We start from the raw sequence: 25,047 nt of genomic DNA, 5'->3' as shown, positions 1-25,047 counted from the left end.
CGCACAGTATTGTCACCCTTCGGCCCATCTGCTACGCTCCGGTGTTCCTACTCCACACTAGCCTCCTCCCAAACCAACCCGCCACCTCCCTCCCCCCGTCTTCATCTCAGCCCCGCCAACACGTCGCCCCTGCCTTTCCCCTCCCCCCCACCTCATGTTTACCCAGCTTCCCCCTCCACTCCTCGTTCCTGGCCTCGAAGGCTCCTCGCGCTCCGTGGAGTTGGCTTACGGCGGGGTGGCCTGTGCTGTCTCGCTGACTGCTCTCCTCCCGGTCCGACGTGCGTGGGTGTGTATGTGTGCGTGTGTGCTTTGGCAGGGGGTGGGGGGGGTGGAGGGTCGGGGCTCGGAGCCCGACGTCACAAAAGCGTGCAGCAAATCGGGCCTGTTCGTTGTCAAAGCCGTTATAATTCAGCTACATCGAGTCCTCGGTCACATATGATTAAGAAAGCTCTTCTTTACAATGTAGATACCGTTTTCATAAAAAAAATACAATTAAAAACTCGTCGGGGCCCCAGGAGACGGGTGGTGGGGTGGGGGTGGGTGAGGGCGGTGGCGCAGGTCACAGGACTCAGGGAAAGTGGGGGTGGGGTAGCGGGGGCAAAGAACAAAGAGGAGAAAATAAAATTGCATCGCTTAAAATCACATCCCCAAACCTTTTTAAAAATGTACAAAATATTTCGCTGTTGCTTGCCCCAAGAGCCAATGTGTCGCGCTGGTTATATAATATAAATATTTACACGGTTTCTTTTCTCTGTCAGCCTTTCGCTTCAAAAAAAGAGTTTCGAGTCGACCACGGGCATTAAATGCACGATGGGGGGGGGGGCTGCACAGTCTGTGTTGTCCCTCGGAATTTTTTTTTTTAAGACTCTGGCCGCTTCTCTCTCTCTCTCTCTCTCTCTCCTCGTCGGGTTATCTGGAGTCTCGGTCCTTGTGACTGTAGGTGGAAAGGTCCCGCAGATCGGAGGCCGAGAGTGGGGTGGCGCGAGTGGGAGGGGAGCCGGGCCGGGCTCCGGCGGAGGAGATGAGGGGCGGAGGAGCTCCCAGGGTGGCCATGGGCGGCGTCTTGCTGAGCAGGCTGTTCTGGTGCACCAGGGAGGGGCTGACACGGGGGTAAGGGTGGTGAGGGTGAGGGTGAGGGTGCGGGTGAGGGGGCCCCAGGAAGCTCAGGAGCCGGGCCCGCTGCTCGTACTCCTCGCGCAGCAGCAGCTGCTCGTCCAGCAGGCCCCCCGGCTCCTGCTCGCGCCGGGCCTCGGCCAGCAGGCCCTCTGGGACGAGGTCGCGCAGCAGTGACCGCTCCCGGTAGGGCCGCTCGGGCTCGTAGAAGCGGGGCTGGGGCGGGGGCTGAGGCTGGGGCACGGGGTAGCGCTGGTGGAGCGGCGACAGCTCCGGGCCCCGGCACGCCTCCCGCCAGGGGTCGCGGAAGGGGTCCCAGGCGTAGGGCGCCAGGCGCTCGCCCCCGGCGCCGGGCGCGACCCCGGGGTGCCCGACCCCCAGGAAGGGGCCGGCTAGCACCCGGTTCCTCTCCAGCACGCCCAGGCCGTTGACTTGCCCGACCACGGCGAGGGGCACCGGCAGCGGGTGCAGGGCGTGCAGGGCGTGCGCGGCGCCCCCGGGGACGTGGCCGCGCGGGAGCTGGGCGGCGGGCTCGAAACCCGGCGGCGCCACCCCAGCTGCCACCAGGTCGTGTTCCTCCTTCCTCTCCTCCTTCACCTTCACCTCGTGCCTCTTGGCCAGCTCGCGGAGGAGGCTCGGCTTGAGGCCCTCGGAGGCGCCGGGCGGCCGGGAGTAGGGCGAGGGCTCCCTGCCTGTCTCGCGGGCGCCCTTGCCCGCTTCCTCCCCCGGCCTCTTGGCGGCGGCCCGGCCATCCTCCGCCAGCAGCGGCTGGAACTCCCGGCCTCGATGCTCCTGCTTGAAATGGTCCCTGGGGGGCTCGGTCCGCTCCCGCTCTCGCTCCCGCTCTCGCGTGGCACCTCGTGGCTCGCTGCTGTTGCTGCTCCTGGGGCGGCCCCTCTCCTCGTCCATCACCGGGGCAACGCTGCCGGTTTTCTGGGCTGCCGGAGACATGCGGACCGAGTAGCGGCTGTACACAGCTTCCCTGCAGAGATCAGAAACTCCCGGTTAATTGGGAGGGGGTGAGGGCATGCCGGCGGGGGTGGTAAGAGGGTGGGGAAGCCAGTGGCCATTCTCTTTCTGCCCTGAGTCTTTGCACCCTCTATCTCCCTCACTGGGGACCTGGTGGAGCACTGGGTAATGTCACTACCTTGGAGTCAGAAGCTCTGGTTCCAGTCCCACTCCGGGGTTGGATGGGTCAAGGAAGGTGTGTTCATCGCAAGGGTCAAACGGGTCGAGTATCAACCTGTGAATGCTTCCCAGAGGCGAGCGGCAAGAGTGGGAGAGACTCCTAGCCAGAGCCACGCGATGGAAGGAAAGTGCAGCCTCTCCCATCGTCATCCATACCTCCCACAACTACAAAACGCATTGTCTTGAGTGGACGTCGCCGTGTAGCCACAGCAGCTCGGACTCTTTTGCGGGAGGGAGGGGGAAACTGGTCGGCTCCATTGGCTGGACGGCTGCTCTGGACCAGTTTGGTGCCAACATTCGATCCCCGGTCCTGGCCGGGGCAGATTCAGGACCGGCCTCCTTGATCCTCCCTGCGAGCGGGGGGAAGATGGCGGCACTGTGGGTCGGACCCGCTTTCGGGCAGAGAGCCGAAGCAAAAGAAGGAAAAAAAAAAAAACAAAGCAAATCCCTCACCCCCGGGGGGACCACCCCCTCACCTAATGACTTATGAGCAGAGGGACTGTGACCACAGCACTCCCTCACCCAATCATTCTTCAATCCCTCAGGCTCGATATTACGCTGCCCTCTTTCCCCCCACCCCCGCTACCCATGCCCAGTTTAATAACCGCAAGATTATGGGGCTGGCGGCGTACTGGTAATGTCAATGGATTGGAAACCAGAGGCTGAGGCTAATGCTCTTGGGGACAAGGGTTCAAATCCCACCACGGCGGCTGGCGCCATATAAAAATTAACATTATTAAATTAATGGTTAATTAATTAAACAAGCTGTTTATTAATAAACTAATGAAAACAAATGAGCATTGCCGAAAGGAGAGAAAAACGCTGTGGGAAATTTCTGTCTCGCACTCGTTTAGGGCAAATTTGCAAGAATACCGAATCTCAAAAGGAACAATAATTTACACCGCACGAGAGGAGATTTCTGATTGGTTGGCAAGCGGGGTATGATAGGTCGAGGCTGTCGCCATGGAGGATGCAGGAGAGAACAGTTAACAGCGGGGCCTTTGCCTCAATTCAAACCAGGAAGGAGATTTGGAATTCTTGTGAAACCGTCCTGATGAGTCCAAGACGAAAAAGTTTCCACAGTTTGTCTCCTTTTTTGCGCTCAGCAATGCATAAAAAAACAAATCTGGAAGGAAAAAGCTGGTCGCATTAATGGCGACCGTGAAACTATCATCGATTGTGGTACAAACCCATCTGGTTTACTAGGGTCCTTCGGGGGCGGAGTGGGGGTGGGGGGAGTCTGCCGCCCTTACCTGGTCTGGCCTACATGTGACTCCAGACCCGCAGCAGTGGGGTTGACTCCTTCGCTGCTCCTCCGAAATGGCCCGAGTGGGTCACTCAGTTCAAGGGGCGGGTTAGGGGTGGGCAACGAATCATGGTCTTGCCAGCGCCGGCCCACACGCCATAATAGAGTAAGTACGTCCGGAAAGTTCCACCGCCCACACGTCGCCACCGCTCACCTCTCCTTCTCCTCTTTGATGAAGGGGATCTCGTGCTTGTCGCAGTCGGGCTCCTTGTCCAGGAGGCTGCCCCGGTCCCGCTCGCCCTCCCCGGGCCTGGGCCACGCAGGCGGAGGGGTGGGGAAGGACGGGGGCGTCTGGTGCAGGCGGTTCCAATGCTCGCGAGGGCTCCCGAAGCCCTGGGCGGCTGGGCTCTCCTTGTGAGCGAACACGGTGCTGGTAGCTGCAGGGGGAGGGGAGGAGAGAGAGGAAGGGAAGGTGAGGCAACGAGGACCACAAAGGCAAAGAACGCAGGCAGCACCCAGCAGGTCGCATCCCCGGAATTGAGGAGGTGGTGCATTCGAGCCAGACCCCAGAGACTCGAGCCCCGTAATCCAGGCCAACATATCCCAGTGGCCAGTACTGAGGGAGCGCCGCACTGTCGGAGGGTCAGTGCTGAGGGAGCGCCGCACTGTCGGAGGGTCAGTACTGAGGGAGCGCCGCACTGTCGGATGGTCAGTACTGAGGGAGTGCCGCACTGTCGGAGGGTCAGTACTGAGGGAGCGCCGCACTGTTGGAGGGTCAGTACTGAGGGAGCGCCGCACTGTCGGAGGGTCAGTACTGAGGGAGCGCCGCACTGTCGGAGGGTCAGGACTGAGGGAGCACCGCACTGTCGGAGGGTCAGTACTGAGGGAGCGCTGCACTGTCGGAGGGTCAGTACTGAGGGAGCGCCGCACTGTCAGAGGGTCAGTACTGAGGGAGCGCCGCACTGTCGGAGAGTCAGTACTGAGGGAGAGCCGCACTGTCGGAGTGTCAGTACTGAGCTGCATTTTTGGATGCCATTTTAAGCCGAGGATCCGTCTGCTCTCTGAGGTGGACATAAATCCCACGAGAGCAGCAGGGGGAGTCCAATCCTGGGGTCCAGCGGGTAATATTTATGCATCATCCAAGCCTCAGCAGGAAGAAGAAAAAGGGTCGAGTTGGTCGCTTGGCTAATCACGATTCCGGTGAGCTTGCTGCATGCAAATTGGCTCCCAGCGTTTCCACATTAAACAGTGGCCAGCCTTCAGAGGCTATCTTCGCTTGTTGGGAAGTACCTTTGGCAAGTCCGCAGCCTCGTGGAAGGTTCTATCAAACGGCAAAGTCTCTCCTTCCGGACTGAGAGAGATGTGTGCTGCCGAGGTGCCGGGGGTGAACAGAGGGTCTTGTCCGAGCTGCGCTGGTGCCCACAAGGGTGACAAATCTAGCTCAGGACGGTGGGGGGGTGGCGTTTGGAGAAGGGACCGCGTCGGGGGTAAGGTCTCCACCTTGGGGGTTGGGGAGTGGAGTGCCGAGTCTCACTTACCTACTGCGGGGTTCCCCAGCCCTCCAAAGGCCCTGTTCGTCAGCTGCCCGATCGCACTGTAGGCCTGGGTCCTGCCGTAGGGATCTGTTGGGTGGGGTGGGGGTGGTGAGAGAGGGGAGAAAACACAGCGCACAGCGGGTTACCACGTCGGCTCTCCGCTGTCGACCTTCGACCCTTCCCTCCTCTCCGTCGCCCTTCGACCCCCGAAGCTCAGGGGAGATGGGGTTCACCCAGGCCACCTCCGTCCCACTCTCCTTCTCGACCGCCCAGCCCAGCCCGGCCCTGCTTAAAGGGCCCAACGCAACCCAACCGCAATCCTGGGATGTCCTCTCGTCGAGGAAGTTAGGGCAAGTGGTCATCGACAGCCGTACGGTCCGTGGGGCGCTGGTGGGGAGGGGTGGGCGTGCTGAGGTCTTGGCTGCCAATGGCTCAGTCTGCCGGGTCCGTGCGTTCGGGAACCCCACGGGCAGGCTCAATCTTTGGCTAGCTTCATCGGCGGTGCAAAGTTCGGTGCCTTGACCAGGACCCGTCCCCGTGACGCAGGACGTGCGGTTGAAGGTGCGCCTCAGCGCGCCGGTACGGGAGCTCTCGGGGTCATGGGGCCACCACGGAGGCAGACGCGCCACCCTTCAGATGCGACAGGAGCTTGCAGGGGTCCGAGCCTCCTGGAATCCAGAGGCCCGGCACTCCCGGCCTCGGGAGTGAGGGAGTTCAGCAGCCTCGGAAGGCACTGTGGCCACAGGTCTCTGCAACGTGCGGGGAGGAGAAACGTTAAACCCAGGGCCCCCTCACATCGGAGGAGCAGCCCAAGCATGGGGTCCTGGAGTCACGCCGGGGAGGGGGTACATTCGCCTGGCGCGCAGTCTGAGGAATCAGAGCCTGCTGTCCTCCCCCAGGTCCACAGTGCACACTGGAAACGCAGGAGGAGTGGGTGGAGTGGGAAGAGGGAGGGAGGGAGGGGGGTGGTGGGATGTGTCTCAGCCGCCGGACTTACCGAGGTGGGATGGAGGATTGAGGAATGTGTTAAGAGCACTCGGGGTAGCAAACGGTGAGGATGCTGGATGCACGGCATCTGTAACGAGAAATGGGGTGATAAGTGGCAAGTAACATTCACACCACACAAGGACAACGACCATCTCCAACAAGAGAGAATCCAACCATCGCCCCTTGACATTCAATGGCATTACCATCACTGAATCCCCCACTATCAACATCCTGGGGATACCATTGACCAGTAACTGAACTGGACCAGCCATATAAATACTGTGGTTACAAGAGCAGGTCAGAGGCTGGGAATCCTGCGGAGAGTAACTCACCTCCTGACTCCCCAAAGCCTGTCCACCATCTACAAGGCACCAGTCAGGAGTGTGATGGAATACTCTCCACTTGCCTGGATGAGTGCGGCTCCCACAACACTTAAGAAGCTTGACACCGTCCAGGACAAAGCAGCCCCACTTGATCGGCACCCCATCCACAAACATTCACTCCCTCCACCACCGACGCACAGTGGCAGCAGTGTGTGTACCATTTACAAGATGCACTGCAGCAACTCACCAAGGCTCCTTCGACAGCGCTGCCCAAACCCACGACTGCTACAAGGGCAGCAGACACATGGGGAACACCACCACCTGGAAGTTCCCCTCCGAGCCGCTCACCATCCTGATTTGGAAATATACCGGCCGTTCCTTCACTGTCGCTGGGTCAAATCCAGGAGCTCCCTCCCTAACAGTGCTGTGGGTGTACCTACACCACACGGGGACTGCAGCGGCTCAAGAAGGCAGCTCACCCACCACCTTCTCAAGAGCAATTAGGGATGGGCAGTAAACGCTGGGCCCGGCCAGCGACGCCCACATCTCGTGAATGAATGAAAAAAAAAACTCAGATTACGCGCAGTGAGAGAATCCTTGAAGATTCCCACCCCCGCTCCCCCATCACACAGTTCACATGGGCAAAGTGGGGTGCAGTGGCGGTGGTAGAGGAGTGGAAAAAGAGAGTATGACAAGGCAGATTGCACCCAACAGTCTGCATTGATGTGGTATTGATTAACACGATAAAACCTCACAGACGTCTCCAAGAGGGATTGAGATGATGTTGAGCAAAATTCTGGCTCCCCGACTAACAGCTACTCCCCCATCCACGTCATCCCCTCCCTCCCACCCTGCAGTGCTTTCCCGGGTTAACAGGATCCAAGTCGGCTGGTCAAGCTGAAACCAAGACACCGAGCTTATCTTTATTGACTTGTTCAGTCTCGCAGCTCTCCTCCCACTCAACCTAGTGTCCCAGCGGTCCCCGATTTATACGTGCTCAAAGAGAATTAATACCCATCAGCCGTTTCTCTTAATTTTAACAATGATCGTAGTGTGATTGACAAGACAGTAACGCCCCGTACCTGCAGCAGTGAAGAGCGTGGCTGGCCGGGCCAGCTCGTGCGAGTGCGTGATGGGCCCGAAGATGCTGCTGGCATTCCGGCTCAGCAGGTCCGTCTTGGTGAAGTCCAGTTTGTGGTGGTCCGTGTGGATCATCTGTGGGGGGCGGAGAGAAAGAGTGGGGCGAGGTCAGGAAACATCCCCAACATCCCAGCCGATAAGCGTAGTTCCAAGAGTACTACACGTCCCCAATCCGAAACCACAACCGACCGTAAGAGATCGGAGCAGGAGGAGGCTATTTGGCCCCTCAAGCCTGCTCCGCCCTATCCAATTAGAGCATGGCCGATTTTCTACTCCAACTCCACCTTCCCGCGCTATCCCCTTTAATTACCTCAGCGTCCAAAAATCTAGCCTCCAGTCTTCAAAATGCTCAAGGCTACAGCACTCTGGGATGGAGAATTCAAAGGGCTCACAGCACTCAGAGAGGAGGAGGCCCATTATACTTGTGCCATTCCAGGAGCGATGCAATTAGACCCACTGTCCCTCTGCTTTCTCACCGTAGCCCTGAAAATTACACCCCTTCAAGTATTTATCCAATTCCTTTTCTTAAGTTACCACTCAGCCCACTCCCGCCACCTTTTCGGGCAGCGCGTTCCACAGTATCATGCGCAAGTTTGAATTCTCATCTTCCCTCCCTGCTTCTTTTCCCAGTTGCCTTCGGTCTCTGTCCCTCTTGCTTTCCCGACCCTCCTGCCGCTGGAAACTGTTTCTCCTTATTGACTCGATCGACATAACCTCGTGACTTTGAACCCCTCGATTAAATCTCCCCCCCCCCAACCTTCTCTGCTCCGAGGAGAACAGCTCCAGAGTCTTGTTACGAATATGTAACATATGTGTAATATGTATTCATATGCTTTAGGAACATAACTTTTGGTTTGGGGATTGAAATTTTGGACTGCGAGTGAAAAGACCGGGTTTGAGAAGCTGGTGAACAAACCTGGAGGAATCGCGATTCAAAGGGTGGCCTTTGTTTACTTAGCGCAGAGATGAAAATGGGAGAAGACCAAACAACGAGTGACCCCTCTCCCGGGCTCCGCGGTGGAGACTGCAGCTGTTCCGATAAGGGGCTTAAATTCTTCATGTGGTTTCCCAGATCAAAGGGGAAATTTGGGAGCTGGAGATAATTTGTTTATATATTTCTGTCTGGAACATCCCAGGTGGACCGCGTTGCTACGGAAATAGGTCACGCAGAGAGGTTGCCCTTTTGGCTTTGCCAGCGCGATCTTTTGCTGAAACAGTTGGTGGAAGCCTGGGAGCAGCTTTGAGACAAGCAGAGGAGGGAACCAGCCCCAGAGCTGTAAAGCAGCAGGAACCAGTTAGCAGAGGGGCTATCAACGAAGAATGCAGTGAGGCACGTGCCTGAGCCGGGGAGTCCACAACCGTGAGGCGTTGGAGAGTTCATCTACCCGATTGCTAATGGAAGGGCCCGAGAAATCTCGTACCTCGGAGAATAGTGGGAATGCCAATGAGACTCGAGGTGAAATCCTGAGAGCTCCTTGGCACGCCTTGGTTTGGTCCCAGGGAAGTGAAGGAACCCTCAAGATCCTGTAAAGTATACGGGAACTCGGGTGGAAAGAAAGCGGAACGAGAAGTGTTCTGTTGAGATTTTTGGGTTTTTAAGCTGAAGTGTTTACAAAATATACTGTTACGTTGGCAGTACTTGCTTTGTTTAACTCTTGTACAGTAAAAACCTTTGATTAAAACGTGAAAGCTTTCAAAGTAATTCTTTAAGTTAATAACTGGGGAGTTTGATTTTCATTTTAAAATTTACTGGTCTCCACCGAGATCATTACACTCCCAGACTACTCAACTTCCTCATTCCAGGTCTAGTAACTCTCCTCTTAACATCTATGCTTATGTCCTGAGGGAGGCCTTCCAGGAGGAGGGAGGTGGTAAAAGGAGAGGTTTGATTTTAAAGGGGGTGCAGGAACAGAGGCGCCTGCAGGTACACACATCTGTGAAGGTGCAAGGGCGAGTTGAGGAGGCTGTTTGAGGAACACACGGGATCCTCGGAGCGGACTTTTCAGTGGGAATAGCGCCAAAATGGTCCGCATTCATCCTCACTGCTCTTCTGACATTAACAGCAACCTCTAGGGTCCACAAGTGTGCAGCTAAACGCAGGAATCCAGGGGTTGTCATCGGTGATACTACACTTTTCCGGAGGGTGCGCTGTTGGGGTCACCAAAGAATGCAATCGATCAGAAATCACTGAACTGTTGAAACCTTCCAATGTTATGCCGAGTCTTGCTGTAAAAACCTTTGAAAAAGTTTCACCTTGTTGGTTTTTAAACAGAGTACTAATTTTATAGATATTGCCCAGCACCTCAAAAGAATAATTTTATATTTGCTGAAAGTTAAATGTCTCCATTATGATAAAAGAAATTACGCAGTTTTATAAGAATCATCTCACGTTTATATTTTAGTCCCGATCTTAATCCCAATTATTTATTTCACTACCTGTAAGAAACTTTAAAATTAAAATGGAAGGGTTAGGTGGTGTTTGCTGTCTGTGAAAATGCTTCAATGCGATTGGCTGCCTACCCCGGATGATGTCATCCCTGTTGCTGGGCACCTGAAGGTCCACTGGATTTGGGAGAAGGAAAATCTACGCTACGAAGATCACTAGATCTTTTTGGGCAACTTTCTTTGAACACTGTTGCTTCACCACTCTCGATGAAATCAAGCCCTTTGGTTTTATAAATTGAGTGGTAAGTGCAGAGGTTCCGAAGAACCCCTTATAAATCAGTAGTTAGGCCCCAGCTGGAGCATTGTGTCCAATTCTGTGCACCACTTTTTTTTTTAAGGAAGGCAGTCAAAGTCTCGCAGAGGGTACGGAGGAAATTTACTAGCACGGTCCCAGGGATGAGGGGCTTCAGTTAACGTGGAGAGACTGGAGAAGCTGGGGTTGTTCTCTTTAGAGCAGAGAAGGTTAAGGGGGAGATTTAATAGAGACATTCAAAATCAGGAAAAGTTTTGATAGAGATACTAAGAAGAAACCGTTTCCACTGGCAGGGGGTCGCTAACCAGAGGTAACTGGCAAAAGAAGCAGGGGCTAGGAACCCTCATTTAACTTTTTCAAAGGTTTGTTACATCATGACAAAGTTTGGTAACGGAAATTTTCAACAGTTCAGTGATTTCTAAATGATTGCATTCTTCGACAACCCCAACAGTGCACCCTCTGAAGAGGTGTAGTATCACCGATGATAACCTCTGGGGACTGCTTTGTTTAACTGCTCGTGTGTGGACTAAAGAGGTTGCTGTCAATTTCAGATGAGCAATGATGAACGGTGAAAATTTTGGCATCATCACCGTTATAAAAGACGCTCCGAGGATCCCATCTGCTTGTTCAACGGCCTTCTCAACGTATCCTTCCATCTTCAAACACGTGTATGCCTGCAGGTCTCTTTGTTCTTGCACCCCTTTTAAAATTCAACTCTCCCTTCACCACCCCAATGTTAATAGAATCCAAGCCGTTGGGTGAAGTCAAAACCAAGACACAGAGCTTTTTTTCACTGAGTTTATTGACCATACTCAGTCACGTAGCTCTCCAAACACCCCCAGTGACCCAGCTATCCCCTATTTATACTCTTTTGAGTACCAATTTAACAAATTAACCAAATATTCAATTTTTAAAAAGCCAATTAAACCAACTGACAGCCCCTTAAGGTAGTAAAAGAAAAAAATTGAAGAAGCCGTACCAAATTAAACTAAAACGTGGTTTTGGGGGCCAATGAAGCACTCTTGCCCCCGTGATGCCCACCAGTCGCGGGAAGCCTCAAGAGAACCAGTGGACACCCGACCGCAAAAGTAGCCATGGAAGAGGGGCAGGCAGTCGAGCCTGAGGACCCCTTCGACCGCCCACAGCCTGGACTTGTTAATACCCACCTTGGCCAAGTGTCCCCTATTTATATGTGCTCAAAGTACATAATCAAACAATGCCCTTCACCAGTGTATCCTAACAATCTCATTAACATAGCATTAACATCCCCTCCTCCTGAAACACCTCCCTCAGGACATGAACGAAGATATAAAGAAGATTGTTACTAGCATGGGACCTGGGTTGAAGACGTTTAGTTACACAGAGGACGGGAGAAGCTGGGGTTGTTCTCCTGAGAGCAGAGAAGGTTAAGGGATGATTTGATCGAGGTGTTTAATACAGGCAATGGAAGCAGCAGGAGATGGGGAGGAGAGGGGAAAATGAGAAGGCAAAACCACAATGTGTTCACGTGTTCCAGGCGAATAGCGTAGGTACCTTATTCTTCTCCTGATGCTGATAGATCATCCACGCAATTTGCACATGCATCGCACACCATTTACCAGGCTTCTGCGGGGTCAAAAACATAAAAAGGAAGAAATGAATTAAATCCCCAGGACCTGTACCCCAAGCACCACACGGCTCTCTGAGAGGGGAAAAAAAAATAGCATGAATATTGCTGAATAGAGAGACATGTTGCCGAAGCTTTTGGTCTTGCACTCATCAGGACAAATGCAAGAATGCCAAATTTCAAATGACAACAATTTATCCTACAGGAGAAAAGGACGCCGACTGATTGGCCAAGGCCATGGAGAAGGCAACGGGGAACTATCGGCTCCCCAAGGTTGCGGGTAATTCAAAAAAGGCTCAAGGCTTGAACGTGTTCCTTTTGTTTTCAGAGGAGGGTCACTGCGTGTGAATGTGTGTCACTTTCAGCACGTATAAATGAGCCACGTAACGAGCTCAACTGATTATCATAAATCGGTTGTTAGCGTAGCTCTTAGCACACTCAGGATTGTTCAGTGAGCGCTGCCCAATTGCATTTCTGGTTCTGCCCAAAAAAATAACAACTTGGCTTTAAAATTGGGATAGGGGAAACAGGGAGCAAGTGAAAAATACAGGGTTAAGGGGAGATAATAGTTTCTGTGCCGATTCCCCTATCGAATCCCTTTATCGTTTTAAACACCTCCATCAGGTCACTCCCTCGCGCGCGCCCCCCCCACCCGCCCTCTCCAACAACCCCACCTTCTGGAGAATACAAGCCAAGTCTGTGCAAAACGCCCAAAGTTTCACCCTCTCAGCCCCAGGATTGTTCTTGTGGATCAGCACTGCACCCCCTCCAAAGCTAATATACCCTTCTGGAGATCCTCCGCGGGAGAGGGGGACTGCAGCAAGCGATGTCAGAATGGCACCAGGGCTTTGAAGGTTGAAATACGAGGACGGTTTGCAGAGTCCGGGCTCCAGCACCCCCCCGGGTTTTGAGGATTCGGGGGCGACCTGATCGAGCGTTTTAAGGATGACTTAAAGGATGCGATGAGGGCAGATATTCTAGATGCTCTCTGACAAGGGGCGAGGGTGGGAGTGGGAGAGTCCAAACAGGGACCGTGACCTTAAAATTCGAGCCGGACTATTTGAGTTAAGGCAGGAGACACTTCATCACACAAAGGGGAGTGCAAAATCTGGAACCCTCTCCCTTCAGAAAAAAGACGTGGATGCCAGGGTGGGGGTCAATTGGAAATGTCAAGACAGAGGCCGATAGATTTATCTGTAGCATGCTGAGCAAAGGCAGGCAACGTAAGAACAGGAGCAGGAGTCGGCCATTCGGCCCCTCGAGCCTGCTCCCCCATTCGACAAGATCATGGCTGATCTGATTGTATCCTTAACTCCACTTTCCTGCCTGCGCCCCCCCAATCACCCTCGACTCCCCTGTCGATCAGAAATCTGTCTCACTCGGCCTTGAGTATATTCAACGCCCCGGCCTTCACTGCTCTCTGAGGGGGAGAGAATTCCACAGACTGACCACCCTCAGAGAAGAAATTCCTCCTCATCTCCATCTTTAACAGGAGACCCCTCATTCTGAAACTGTAACCCCCCCACCCCCTCGTTCTAGATTTCCCCAACCTGGGAGGGGGGGGGGGGGGGGGGGGGGGGACATCCTCTCAGCATCCACCCTGTCGAGCCCCCACCTCCTCAGAATCTTTTCTATTTCAATAAGGTCACCCCTCATCCTTCAAAACTCCAATGTGTACCTGCTCAGCCTTTCCTCATAAGATTACAAAGGTAAATGTAGATGTAGATCAACTGACTGACTGAACGGCTGTCTCCCTGCTGGCTTGGGGTAGGTCACGGGGCGGGGTGGTGGGGGGGTGGAGAAGAGGAGTCCACAGGCAGCACTTACAGAGCTTGACAGGTGCCTTGAAGTTGGGCTGCTCACTGCCCCCTGTTCTGGGCAACAGGAAAGGGAGGAGAGCCACCAGGCAAAGCAGCCTGTCAGTAAGGAAGAAAGAGAAGGGACGCCATCTGTAATCTCTAATTAATCCCAGAGAGACCTTTCCTAAGCTCTGTCTGGTCCACAAACAATTCTTCTCTAGCTGACCTGAGTCGCATCAATTTACACCTTGTGTCTTCAAAGAATGTCAGAGGTAGCACACAGCAGAACAGCACCATGACGCAAAACAACAAGCCCTGTATGTGATAAAGCAATATGTCAACCCACCTTCTGTCACGGGGGGAGGGGGGGTGCTGGCACCTGCTAGTTTACATTCAGAACCTCACCGCACAGTATACCCGTCATACCAACGACACCATTCTTTGTCAGACATTACGAAAAGTAGTCTCCAAACCAGCCACCATGTTACAATTTGCAAATGCAGCAATTGAACTCCGAGTGACCTGGGGCCGCGTTTACTGAAATTCATTACGTGTGTGGCTTTAAAGGGGACAGATCCACCTCAACAGAACATTGCATGGTACGGTTGTCTTATCATTATACAACAGTGCATCAGTCAACATACTATGAGCAAGCTGTGGGACATTTGGTAGGATGCATAAAAAGTGTGTGAGAAAAGTCTAGTCTTTACACTGCACGACATGCTTGGTGCTCCCTTCCAAATTTACACCAGAGACATTAATTCTTTAAAAAGTGGGGTAAGAAGGAGAACGTCAGTCATTTTCTGTTTGTTTTTTTTTCTGACCTACCTAACAGTTGCTCATCTTGGGGATTGTTCTCCAACCAAATGCAATTATACTCTGACTGACCTCCGAGCTTGCTTAGCTAACATTGCACCCCTGTCCACTCTGGTGGGTGCAAGAAATCCAGTAGCCACTATTATTAAGAGGAGCAGGGGACTTCTCCCCAGAGTCCTGGCCAATATTTATCCCTCAACCAACATCACTTTAGATTATCTGGGTCATTTCTATGCTGCTGTTTGTGTGGACGCTGCATCTGACATTACAACAGGGATCAGACTTTGGTAGTACTTGATTGGTGACCAAGTCCTTTGGAGGAATGTCCCGAAGTGCTGAGAGGTGCTACATAAATTATTTTTATCATTCTTTCATGGGGTGTGGGCATTGCTATCAAAGTCAGTGTTTACTACCCATCCCTAATTCTACCTCTAGGTAGTGGGGGTGAGCCGCCTTCTTGAGCCGCTGCAGTCCCCGTGTGGTATAGGTACACCACGGCGCTGTTAGGGAGGGAGTTCCAGGATTTGGACCCAGCGACAGTGAAGGAATGGCTGATATATTTCCAAGTCGGGATGGTGAGGGGCTCGGAGGGGAACTTCCAGGTGGTGGTGTTTCCATGTGTCTGCTGCCCTTGTCCCTCTAGATGGTAGAGGTCGTGGATTTGGGCGGCGCTGTCTGAGGAGGCTTGGTGAGTTGCTGCAGTGCATCTTGTAGATGGTACACACACTGCTGCTACTGTGCGTCGGTAGCGGAGGGAGTGAATGTTTGTGGATGGGGTGCCGATCAAGCAGGGCTGGTTTGACGTGGATGGTGTCGAGCTTCTTGAGTGTTGTGGGAGCCGCACTCATCCAGGCAAGTGGGGATGTAATTCAGCCTTCCTTTCATCCTACCATAAGTGAGTAGCTTTTCCGGCCTTGCTCTTCCTGCCCCGGACTTTAGCCCCCCTGACCTACTGCTTGCTCCTGGAGATGTACCGTTCTTCACAGAGGCGATGCAACTCCCTCCCGTTCTCTCCACACACTGTCATCGGTAACAACGACATTAAGGACCCCCCAGCCCAACTTTCCTCAAGGGCAATGATTTAGGGGGGGGAGGGTCCTGCGGAAGGAGAGGGTTGACTGGTTGAAACAGGAAGGGTTGGACGGCCAGGGCGTCTTTCACAACATCGGGCCGACCTGGAGCACTTCACGGCCAACAAGGCGCTTTCTGAAGTGTTGTCAGCTGCTGGAAGGTCAGACACGAGACAGCGAGCCCTGCAAAGCGCAAGCTCCGACGAACAGAAAACACGATGAGCACTGGTTACCAGTTGATGGAACATCCGCCAACCCCACCCACCCCCCAACCCCACCCACCCCATGGACGCCAAGGGGAACTTGCTCTGCTCTTCTTCCAAAAGTGGCCGTGGGATCTTTTATGCCCAACTGCCTTTCCCCCCAACCCCCACCCCCACCCCGAGAGCATGGAGTAGATCGGGAGAAACTGTTCCCACTGACGGAAGGATGGAGATCCAGAGGGACACGGATCGAAGGCGATGGGGAAAAGGAGCGACGGAGACGCGAGGAGGGACTTTGTCACGCAGCGAGGGGTTAGGGTCTCATTCAAAAGGCGGAACCAATGGTTGCAAATCAAACAATCGAGGAAACAAAGTGAAGAGAGTACCGAGGAATAAGACTAATGTACTCACCCGTATTGTAGGTCTGTACGCTTCAGTTAACTGTGGGGAGAAGGGAGCGGAAAGGAAAGTTACAATCTCACTAACTAGACTAGACTTATTTTCGGGTATATTAAAATATAATCAAGTTTATATCGCCATAACAGAATAAATTTCTTCAGTTCTGTGGATCGATTGGAGAAGTTGGGACTGTTCTCCTCAGAGAAGAGAAGGTCGAGAGGAGATTTGATCGAGATGTTCAAAATCACAAGGGGTCTGGGGCAGAGTGGATCAGGAGAAACTGTTCCCAATGGGGGAAGGATGGAGAAGCAGAGGGACACGGATTGAAAGCGATGGGTAAAAGGAGCGACGGAGACACGAGGAGAAACTTTTTCACGCAGCGAGGGGTTAAGATCTGGAACGCGCTGCCTGAGAGTGTGGGGGAGGGAGGGTCAATCGAGGGGTTAGGATCTGGAACTCGCTGCCTGAGAGTGTGGGGGAGGGAGGGTCAATCGAGGGGTTAGGGTCTGGAATGTGCTGCCTGAGAGTGTGGGGGAGGGAGGGTCAATCGAGGGGTTAGGATCTGGAACGTGCTGCCTGAAAGTGTGGGGGAGGGAGGGTCAATCGATGGGTTAGGATCTGGAACGCGCTGCCTAAGAGTGTGGGGGAGAGAGGGTCAATCGAGGGGTTAGGATCTGGAATGCGCTGCCTGAGAGTGTGGGGGAGGGAGGGTCAATCAAGGGGTTAGGATCTGGAATGCGCTGCCTGAGAGTGTGGGGGAGGCAGGGTCAATGGAGGCACTTGAGGGGAAATGGGATTGTTAGCGGAGAGGGAAGAGCGTGCAGGGGAAAGGGGGAGAAGGCGGGAGGGACAGCACTGGGTGCGTTGTTGGTTTGGAGAGCCGACGCACACATGGTCGAATGGCCTCCTACTGTGCTGTAATAATTGTGTGGTGTTTCGATCAGCAAGTTCCTTGCCAGCTGTCCAGGCCCCGACTGCGCACAGCCAGATCCGACAAACTGCGAAAACGAGTTGAACGCCCCAGTCAGTCTCTGTGGCATTTAAGAGGAAATAGAAGTAGGGGGTAGGCCGCCTGAGCTTGGTTTGGCATCAAACAAGATGATGCTGAACGTCAAACTCAACCCTACTTCCCCACCCGATCTGCGGGCTCTTCAACTCCCTTCCGATAATCCACGATCCACAACATGGTTTTGTGAAAGGGAAATCACGTTTGATTAATTGACTGGAGTTCTTTGAGGAAGGGACAAGCATCGCAGATAAAGGGGAACCTGTGGATGTGCTATACTTAAGATTTCCAGAAGGAATTTGACATCAAAGGTTGCTACGCAAAATAAGAGCTCGTGTGTAGGTGGGGGGTAACATGTTCGCATGGGTGGAGGATTGGTCAGCGAACAGGAAACAGAGGGTAGGCATAAATGGGTCTTTTGCGGGTTGGCAAGATGTGACGAGTGGGGCGCCTCATGAGGGATGAGTGCTGGGGCCTCAACTATTTACAGTTTATATCAATGACTTGAATGAAGGGACCGAATGTATGGTTAACAAATTTGATGATGACACAGAGATAGGTAAGAAAGTAAGTTGTGAGGGGGACATGAGGAGCCTGCACAGGGACATAGATAGGTTAAGTGAGTGGGAAAAAATTGGTCGATGGGGCACAATGTGAGAAAATGTGAACTTGTCCACTTTGGCAGGAAGAACAGAAAAGCAGAACTCTTACAGGTACAGAGGGATCTGGATGTCCTGGTGCATGAATCAGGAAAAGTTAGTATGCAGGTGCAGCAAGTGATCGGGAAGGCAAATGGAATGTTGTCCTTTATTGCGAGGGGAATAGAGTATAAAAGTAAGGATGTCTTTCTACAGTTGTACACGGCATCGGTGAGACCACGTCTGGAGTACTGTGCACGGTACAGTTTTGGTCTCCTTATTTAAGAAAGGATATAAACGCGTTTGAAGCGGTTCAGAGAAGGCTCACTCGGCTGATTCCTGGGATAGGGGCGTTATCTTACGAGGAACGGTCGGACAGGTTGGGCCTGTATCCATTGGAGTTTAGAAGAATGAGAGCTGATCTTATTGAAACATATAAGATTCTGAGGGGACTTGACAGGGTAGATGCTGAAAGGATGTTTTATGGGAGAGACTAAAACTAGGGGACACAGTTTAAAAATAAGGGGTCTCCCATTTCAGGCGTAGATGAGGAGAAATTGTTTTCTCTCTCAGAGGGCTGTGAATCTTTGGACTCTCTTCCCCAGAGAGCAGCGGAGGCTGGGTCAATGAATATTTTTAAGATAGATCAATTTCTTGGCTAACAAGGGAGTCAAAGGTTATCGGGGATAGGCGGAATGTAGAGTTGAGGCCACAATCAGATCAGGCATAGTCTTATTGAATTGTGGAGCAGGCCCAAGGGACCTCATGTTCCCAGCCCAAGACCTCTACCATCTATAAGGACAAGGGCAGCACCAGCACCTGGAAGTTCCCCTCCGAGTCACTCACCATCCTGGCTTGGAAATATATCGGCTGTTCCTTCACTGTCGCTGGGTCCAAATCCTGGAACTCCCTCCCTAACAGCCCTGTGGGTGTACCTACATCACACGGGACTGCAGCGGCTCAAGAAGGCGGCTCACCCCCCACCTTCTCGAGGGGCAATTAGGGATGAGCAATAAACGCTGGGCCCAGCCAGCGACACCCACATCCCGCAAAATGAATAAAAACACAAATTTGTACGTTCTTTTGGATGAGAGTCTGGAACACAACGAATGACTTGACATTTACAGCGCTCTGGAGCAGAGAATTCGAGAGATTCACACCACTCAGGTCAAGTCATTCCTCCTCATATTGGAACTGAATGGCCGACCCATGTCCCGAGACAAGGCTCCTCACTCTCCAGCCAAGGGAAGCGGCCTCTTGGGAGGGGCGCTTTTCTCCAAATAGTGTCCGCAAGGATCCTTAACAACCCCACATCAATGACCCCCGAGAATGCGACCACTGAGCCACAGGAAGCAGAGGGAGGGGATTTACAGGGTGCCGGGTCAACTCCTGGGTGACGTGGTTGTCGGGGGTGGGGGGGTGCGGGGGAGACTGGGGACCAGCTCTATTGGGTCACGGGATATGGATGTCACTGTCTAGGCCAGCATTCGCTGCCCATCCCCGTTTGCTGCTCGAGGAAGGGGGTGGTGAGCCACCTTCTGGAATCGCTGCAGCCCGTGTGGTGCAGGTACAATGGACAGCGGTGGAGCCTCCTTCGTGTGTGTGTGTGCGCAGGACGACTGATCGATCTCGTGAGGCAGCGGGGGATTAGCTGCCTCCAGGGCAGAAGCCGGGTTCGGTCCCGCCCCAGGACTTGGCGGCCAAGGAAGCTGCGAAAGGGATCAAAGGGAATGGGGAAGAAAGCGGGAGCCAGGCTATTGGGTTGGATGATCAGCCATGGTCATGACGAATGGCGAAGCAGGCTCGAAGGGCCGAATGGCCTACCCCTGCTCCTGGTTTCTATGTTTCTATATCCAAACAGGTCGAGTCGTTGGCCTGCAAATCCGTTCAAACGCAGGCCAATGGCAGGCGGTAAGAGCGGGAGGGGTTCCTGGTCAGACATGTGGTGGAAGGAAGGTTGGAACCTCTACCATCGTTGTCCATAGCTCCAGGCTGCCACGTTCAGGTAGCTACAGCAACTCAGGCTACTTGGGGAACCGGTTGGCTGGATGGCCAGTATGGATCTGATGAGCGCCAACAGCGCTGGATGGCTGGGGGGGTGGATTCGGGACCTGCCTCCTTGCCCCCACCCGTGGGCCGGACCTGCCCTCGGGCAGCGAGCTGAGGAGGGCGATCCTCGGCGAGGCTGCGGGCTCTCTGGGCTGCCCAGGCCCAGGCTCGGTCCAGTCGCCGTGAGGTCAGAGGGCGCCACGCACCGCTGGAGTGGGAGCGGTCCGACGAAGAGGCTACACCGAGGGCCACATCGGCTCCATCTCGGGTGGGTGTGAAACCCCACGACTCAACCGGGACGAGGGGCAAAGGGGAATTCTCCCCGGTGCCCTGGGCCAAGTGTTAAACCTCTCGAGCGACGTCACGGTTTGTGGGAGCTCGCTGGGCACTCGCTGGCTGCCCTGTCTCCCTACTTCGCCACGCGCTTTGAGACGTCAAACGGCTGCAGGTGAGAAGCACTGTTCAGGAAAGGGCGTTGGGGGGGAATGGGGACAACAGGGCGGGGTGGGGAAGCAGAGGGTCACACGTAGAAGAATCTTCCTCACCCTGGGGTCCTTCTGCAGTAAGGTGTGAGGCACCGGTCCCGATCTGGAAGCCAGCTCGGGATTGGGGGTCTAGAAAGGAAAAGAGAAAAAGAAAAGTTCAGCATTTCGAAACCCTCCCCCACCCCACACACACATCCCCAGCCCAGCCGCCTGACATGCCGGACACCCCCAATGCTGCCGCGCACTGCACGTTTCTTGGTTGGTACAACATGGCACTGCCCAGGGGGCGGTTAGGAGATCGGAGGAGGCACTTTCAGAAGCAGTCACCACGGCTTCCTTGCGTGTCACAGGGAGCTACGGGGTGCTGTGGTGGGGGGGGGCATCTTCGCAGGGCACTGGGCTGATTTGGGCAATGGTGCTCGGTCCGGAGGGAGCGCCGTGCTGTCGGAGGGTCAGTACTGAGGGAGAGCCGCACTGTCGGAGGGCCAGTACTGAGGGAGAGCCGCACTGTCGGAGGGTCAGTACTGAGGGAGAGCCGCACTGTCGGAGGGTCAGTACTGAGGGAGAGCCGCACTGTCGGAGGGTCAGTACTGAGGGAGCGCCGCACTGTCGGAGGGTCAGTACTGAGGGAGCGCCGCACTGTCAGAGGGTCAGTGCTGAGGGAGCGCCGCACTGTCGGAGGGTCAGTGCTGAGGGAGCGCCGCACTGTCGGAGGGTCAGTACTGAGGGAGAGCCGCACTGTCGGAGGGTCAGTGCTGAGGGAGTGCCGCACTGTCGGAGGGTCAGTACTGAGGGAGCGCCGCACTGTCGGATGGTCAGTACTGAGGGAGAGCCGCACTGTCGGAGGGTCAGTGCTGAGGGAGCGCCGCACTGTCGGAGGGTCAGCGCTGAGGGAGCGCCACACTGTCGGAGGGCCAGTAGTGAGGGAGCGCCGCACTGTCGGAGGGTCAGCGCTGAGGGAGAGCCGCACTGTCGGAGGGTCAGCGCTGAGGGAGGCCCCTTCTGCCCTATCAAAAGCGGCTGCGAAGCCCCCGCCACCATTGTGACGAGACGGCCAGGAGGGAGTCTCCGTGGACGCCCTGGGACATATCCCGTATCCCTCGACCAACAGTACCAGAGGAGGAGGCAACCGGGGTGCTGTGTCTCATGGCTGCGTGGAGGGGGAGGTAGCTGCTGTCTTCCCTACGTCACAACCGCGACGGCATTTCAGAAAGTACTTCGACGGCCGCGGAACAGTTCGGGAACGTCCCAATCTCTTCCCAAAGTGTGGGTTTGAGAGCTCCTGCAAAGCAGAGTGGGGAGGTGGGTGGGTGGGGTGGGTGTTGGGGAACAGGGGAAGGCAGTTGTGGGGCGGGTGGGGGGGAGGAGGAGGAGGGGTGTGGTTAGGTGACCATCACCAGCTAAGCCAGACAGGTTGCAAAAGGCAGAGCAGAGTGGGTGAGGAAGGGGATTGGGGCAGGGGGTGGTGGGGTTGTGGTGGGGGGGGGACAAAACGCCGGCGGCCGGCTAGGAGGAGGAGGTCACACGAGGACCCTGTGGAGGATTAAAGGGGGGAAAGGGGGGAAGGCGGTGCCGCAATCGAGAGGCCCAGGGACACGGGTTCAAATCCCAGCAACGGCCGCTGGCGGGGTTTAAAGTCAATCGATTCATCGCGTCAATGAATAATTATTCTTTTTAAAATCTGGAATTATAAAGCGAGTCTCAGCCCACGGCGACCACGAAACTACCGGGGCGATGGTGGTGAAGGCCCATCTGGCTGACTGAGGTCGGAGAGGGAAGGAGATCTGCCGTCCTTACCCGGCCTGGCCTACAGGTGACTCCAGGCACCGCGGCCGTGTGGCCGACTCTTTGACCGAAATGGCCCTCGGCGAGTCACTCCGTCCAAAGGGGGCAAGTAGAGGTGGGCAACAAATGCTGGGCCCGGCCCACATCCCATCGTAGATTGTAGGGTTTTATCATGAGCCAAGGGGACAAAATAAATTTGGGCCCAAAAAAAAAAGGGATAACGGGGGGGCAGGGGTGGAGGATGGAGTTCGGATAGAGGTTGTCGTTGAATTGCAGAACAAGGGGGTTGAACGACCTCCTTCCGCTCCCACGCAGTCACAACCGGGTGTAGGCTTTGGAAGCGAGACGAGGGAGGGAGGGGGGTTGGGGGTGGGGTGGGCGAAGGTCAGGGGGGGGACATCCTGTGTCTCCTCCCGAGCGCCTTGGGCTCGTGTCCAAACACGGCTGCCCACGCGAAGCAGCAGGCCATTCAGCCCCTCGGGTCGGTTCGGCCGTTCGGCAGGGGCGCGCAGAGAAGGCTCGTGGGGATGGTTCCGGGGGGGTGGTGCGAGGAACTCCGGTGACCCGGACCGATCGGAGAAGTTGGGGCCGTTCTCCTCGGAGAAGAGAAGGGTCGGGAGGAGGTTGGATCGAGGCGTTAGAAATCATGAGGGGGGGGAGAGTGGATCGGGAGAAACCGTTCCCATTGGGGGAAGGATGGAGAAGCAGAGGGACACAGATTGAAGGCGATGGGTAAAAGGAGTGACGGAGACACGAGGAGAAACTTTTTCACGCAGCGAGGGGTTAGGATCTGGAACGCACTGAGAGTGTGGGGGAGGAAGGGTCAATCGAGGGGTTAGGGTCCAGAACGCGCTGCCTGAGAGTGTGGGGGAGGGAGGGTCAATCGAGGGGGTTAGGATCTGGAAGGCGCTGCCTGAGAGTGTGGGGGAGGGAGGGTCTATCGAGGGGTTAGGGTCTGGAACGCGCTGCCTGAGAGTGTGGGGGAGGGAGGGTCAATCGAGGGGTTAGGGTCCGGAACGTGCTGCCTGAGAGTGTGGGGGAGGGAGGGTCAATCGAGGGGTTAAGATCTGGAACGCGCTGCCTGAGAGTGTGGGGGAGGGAGGGTCAATTGAGGGGTTAGGGTCTGGAACGCGCTGCCTGAGAGTGTGGGGGAGGGAGGGTCAATCGAGGGGTTAGGATCTGGAACGCGCTGCCTGAGAGTGTGGGGGAGGGAGGGTCAATCGAGGGGTTAGGGTCCGGAACGTGCTGCCTGAGAGTGTGGGGGAGGGAGGGTCAATCGAGGGGCTTGGATCTGGAACGCGCTGCCTGAGAGTGTGGGAGAGGGAGGGTCAATCGAGGGGGTTAGGGTCTGGGATGCGCTGCCCGAGAGTGTGGGAGAGGGAGGGTCAATCGAGGTGGTTAGGGTCTGGGATGCGCTGCCCGAGAGTGCGGGGGAGGGAGGGTCAATCGAGCCTTTCAATTCCTTAATCCAAAGAGAATAAAAACTGCAGGGATACAGGGGAAGGGCAGGGAGACTAGCTGAGGTGCTCCCACGGAGGGCCAGCACGAAAACGGCAGGCCGAATGGCCTCCTCCCGTGTGAGAGAACCCACCCCCCTCCCCTCCCCTCCCCACCAACATTCCGCGAATCAGGTCTGCCGAGCAGGGCTGCCCTGAGTCAGGTCACGGTCACGTATAGGGACTGGCGCGGTGCTTGAGGGGGGCGTTTGAGAGTGCAGTGCCGAGATTTAGTAGGGAGGCCGTCTGTCACCCTTAAGCAGGGGCGGTGGAGGGGAAGGGGGCGGGGAAGGGAGGGGAAGCCAAGCTTGAAGGACCGTTCACCCTGTTAAGGAGAGAGCGAGAGCGAGCGACAGTACCTTGGGTTGGAAGGCACCTTGCAGAGAGCTGAAGGGACCAGCCGGGGGCAGCACAGAAGGCATCCCAGAGACAGGGGCGTGATAGCCCTGGAAGTACTGCAGGATTGAAGCACAGGATGGAAAGGTTAGTATGCGGTTCAGTCAATCCGAAAGGCACACTTCGAAACCCCTGAGCACGCACCCATTCACTTTGTCATTTTTTTTTTTAAAACCGGGCGTCTGACCCCGAGGAGTTCACTTCCGAATTATTTGACAGGCCGTTTTCCATTCTCCTGGGGAGCGGAGCTCCCAGGTCTCAGATTAAGAAGACGGGAAATAGGGTCAGAAGGAGGCCCATTCGGCCCCTCGAGCCTGCTCCGCCATTCAACACGATCCTGGCCGGTCTTCTGCCTCAACTCCACTCTCCCGCCCGCTCCCCGTATCCCTCGATTCCCCGAGAGACTGAAAATCTCCCGATCCCGGTCCTGAATGTCCTCAACGTCGGAGCGTCCACAACCCTCTTGGGTTAGAGAATTCCAAAGGGTCACGACCCTCCGAGTGGAGAAACTTCTCCTCGGCTCAATCCAAAATGGCCGACCCCTTATCCTGAGGCTGTGCCCCCCCCACACCCCAATCCCCGTGTTCCCAAAGCCCCAGCCAAGTAGGGGTGGGTGCAGGGGTAACAACCTCTCAGTGTCCACCCTGTCAAACCCCTTCAGAATTGTGTAGGTTTCAATGAAATCGCCTCTCATTCTTCGAAACTCCAGAGAATACAGACCCAGTTTACTCAGCCTCTCCTCACAGGATGAGGCGATCATCTCCAGAACTTTCCGTGCCCCTAGCCAAGCTATTCCAGTGCAGCTACAACACGGGCTATGTGGAAAATTGCCCAGGTATAAACTGGTAAAGCTATAACACAGCCTTCGTGCCAAACAGCATAAGCAGCAAGTGATAGACAGAGCTAAGCGATCCCACAACCAACACATCAGATCTAAGCTCTGCAGTCCTGCCACATCCAGTCGTGAATGGTGGTGGGCAATTAAACAATTCACTGGAGGAGGAGGCTCCACCAATATCCCCAGCCTCAATGATGGAGGAGCCCAGCACATCAGTGCAAAAGATCAGTC

At 55.0% G+C, this 25,047-nt stretch overlaps 1 protein-coding gene across 1 annotated transcript; it reads right to left on the bottom strand.

Annotated features, from left to right (window-relative positions):
* Positions 1-385: 385 nt before the first annotated feature.
* On the bottom strand, positions 386-24,032 carry LOC144676540 (autism susceptibility gene 2 protein homolog). The gene is made up of 9 exons (XM_078536936.1): positions 23,942-24,032; positions 20,362-20,430; positions 16,136-16,165; positions 11,764-11,835; positions 7,475-7,607; positions 6,080-6,157; positions 5,086-5,169; positions 3,762-3,984; positions 386-2,095 (listed from the first exon to the last, which is right to left on the bottom strand). The coding sequence occupies exons 1-9, from the start codon at positions 24,002-24,004 to the stop codon at positions 910-912; spliced, it is 1,938 nt and encodes a 645-aa protein (XP_078393062.1). The 5' UTR covers positions 24,005-24,032; the 3' UTR covers positions 386-909.
* Positions 24,033-25,047: the final 1,015 nt, after the last annotated feature.

This window comes from Cetorhinus maximus, unplaced genomic scaffold, assembly GCF_964194155.1.
Source record: "Cetorhinus maximus unplaced genomic scaffold, sCetMax3.hap1.1 HAP1_SCAFFOLD_1680, whole genome shotgun sequence".
In the NCBI taxonomy this organism is placed as follows: domain Eukaryota; kingdom Metazoa; phylum Chordata; class Chondrichthyes; order Lamniformes; family Cetorhinidae; genus Cetorhinus; species Cetorhinus maximus.
Note: the sequence above shows the minus strand (reverse complement) of the source record. Positions and strands in the feature narration are given on the sequence as shown.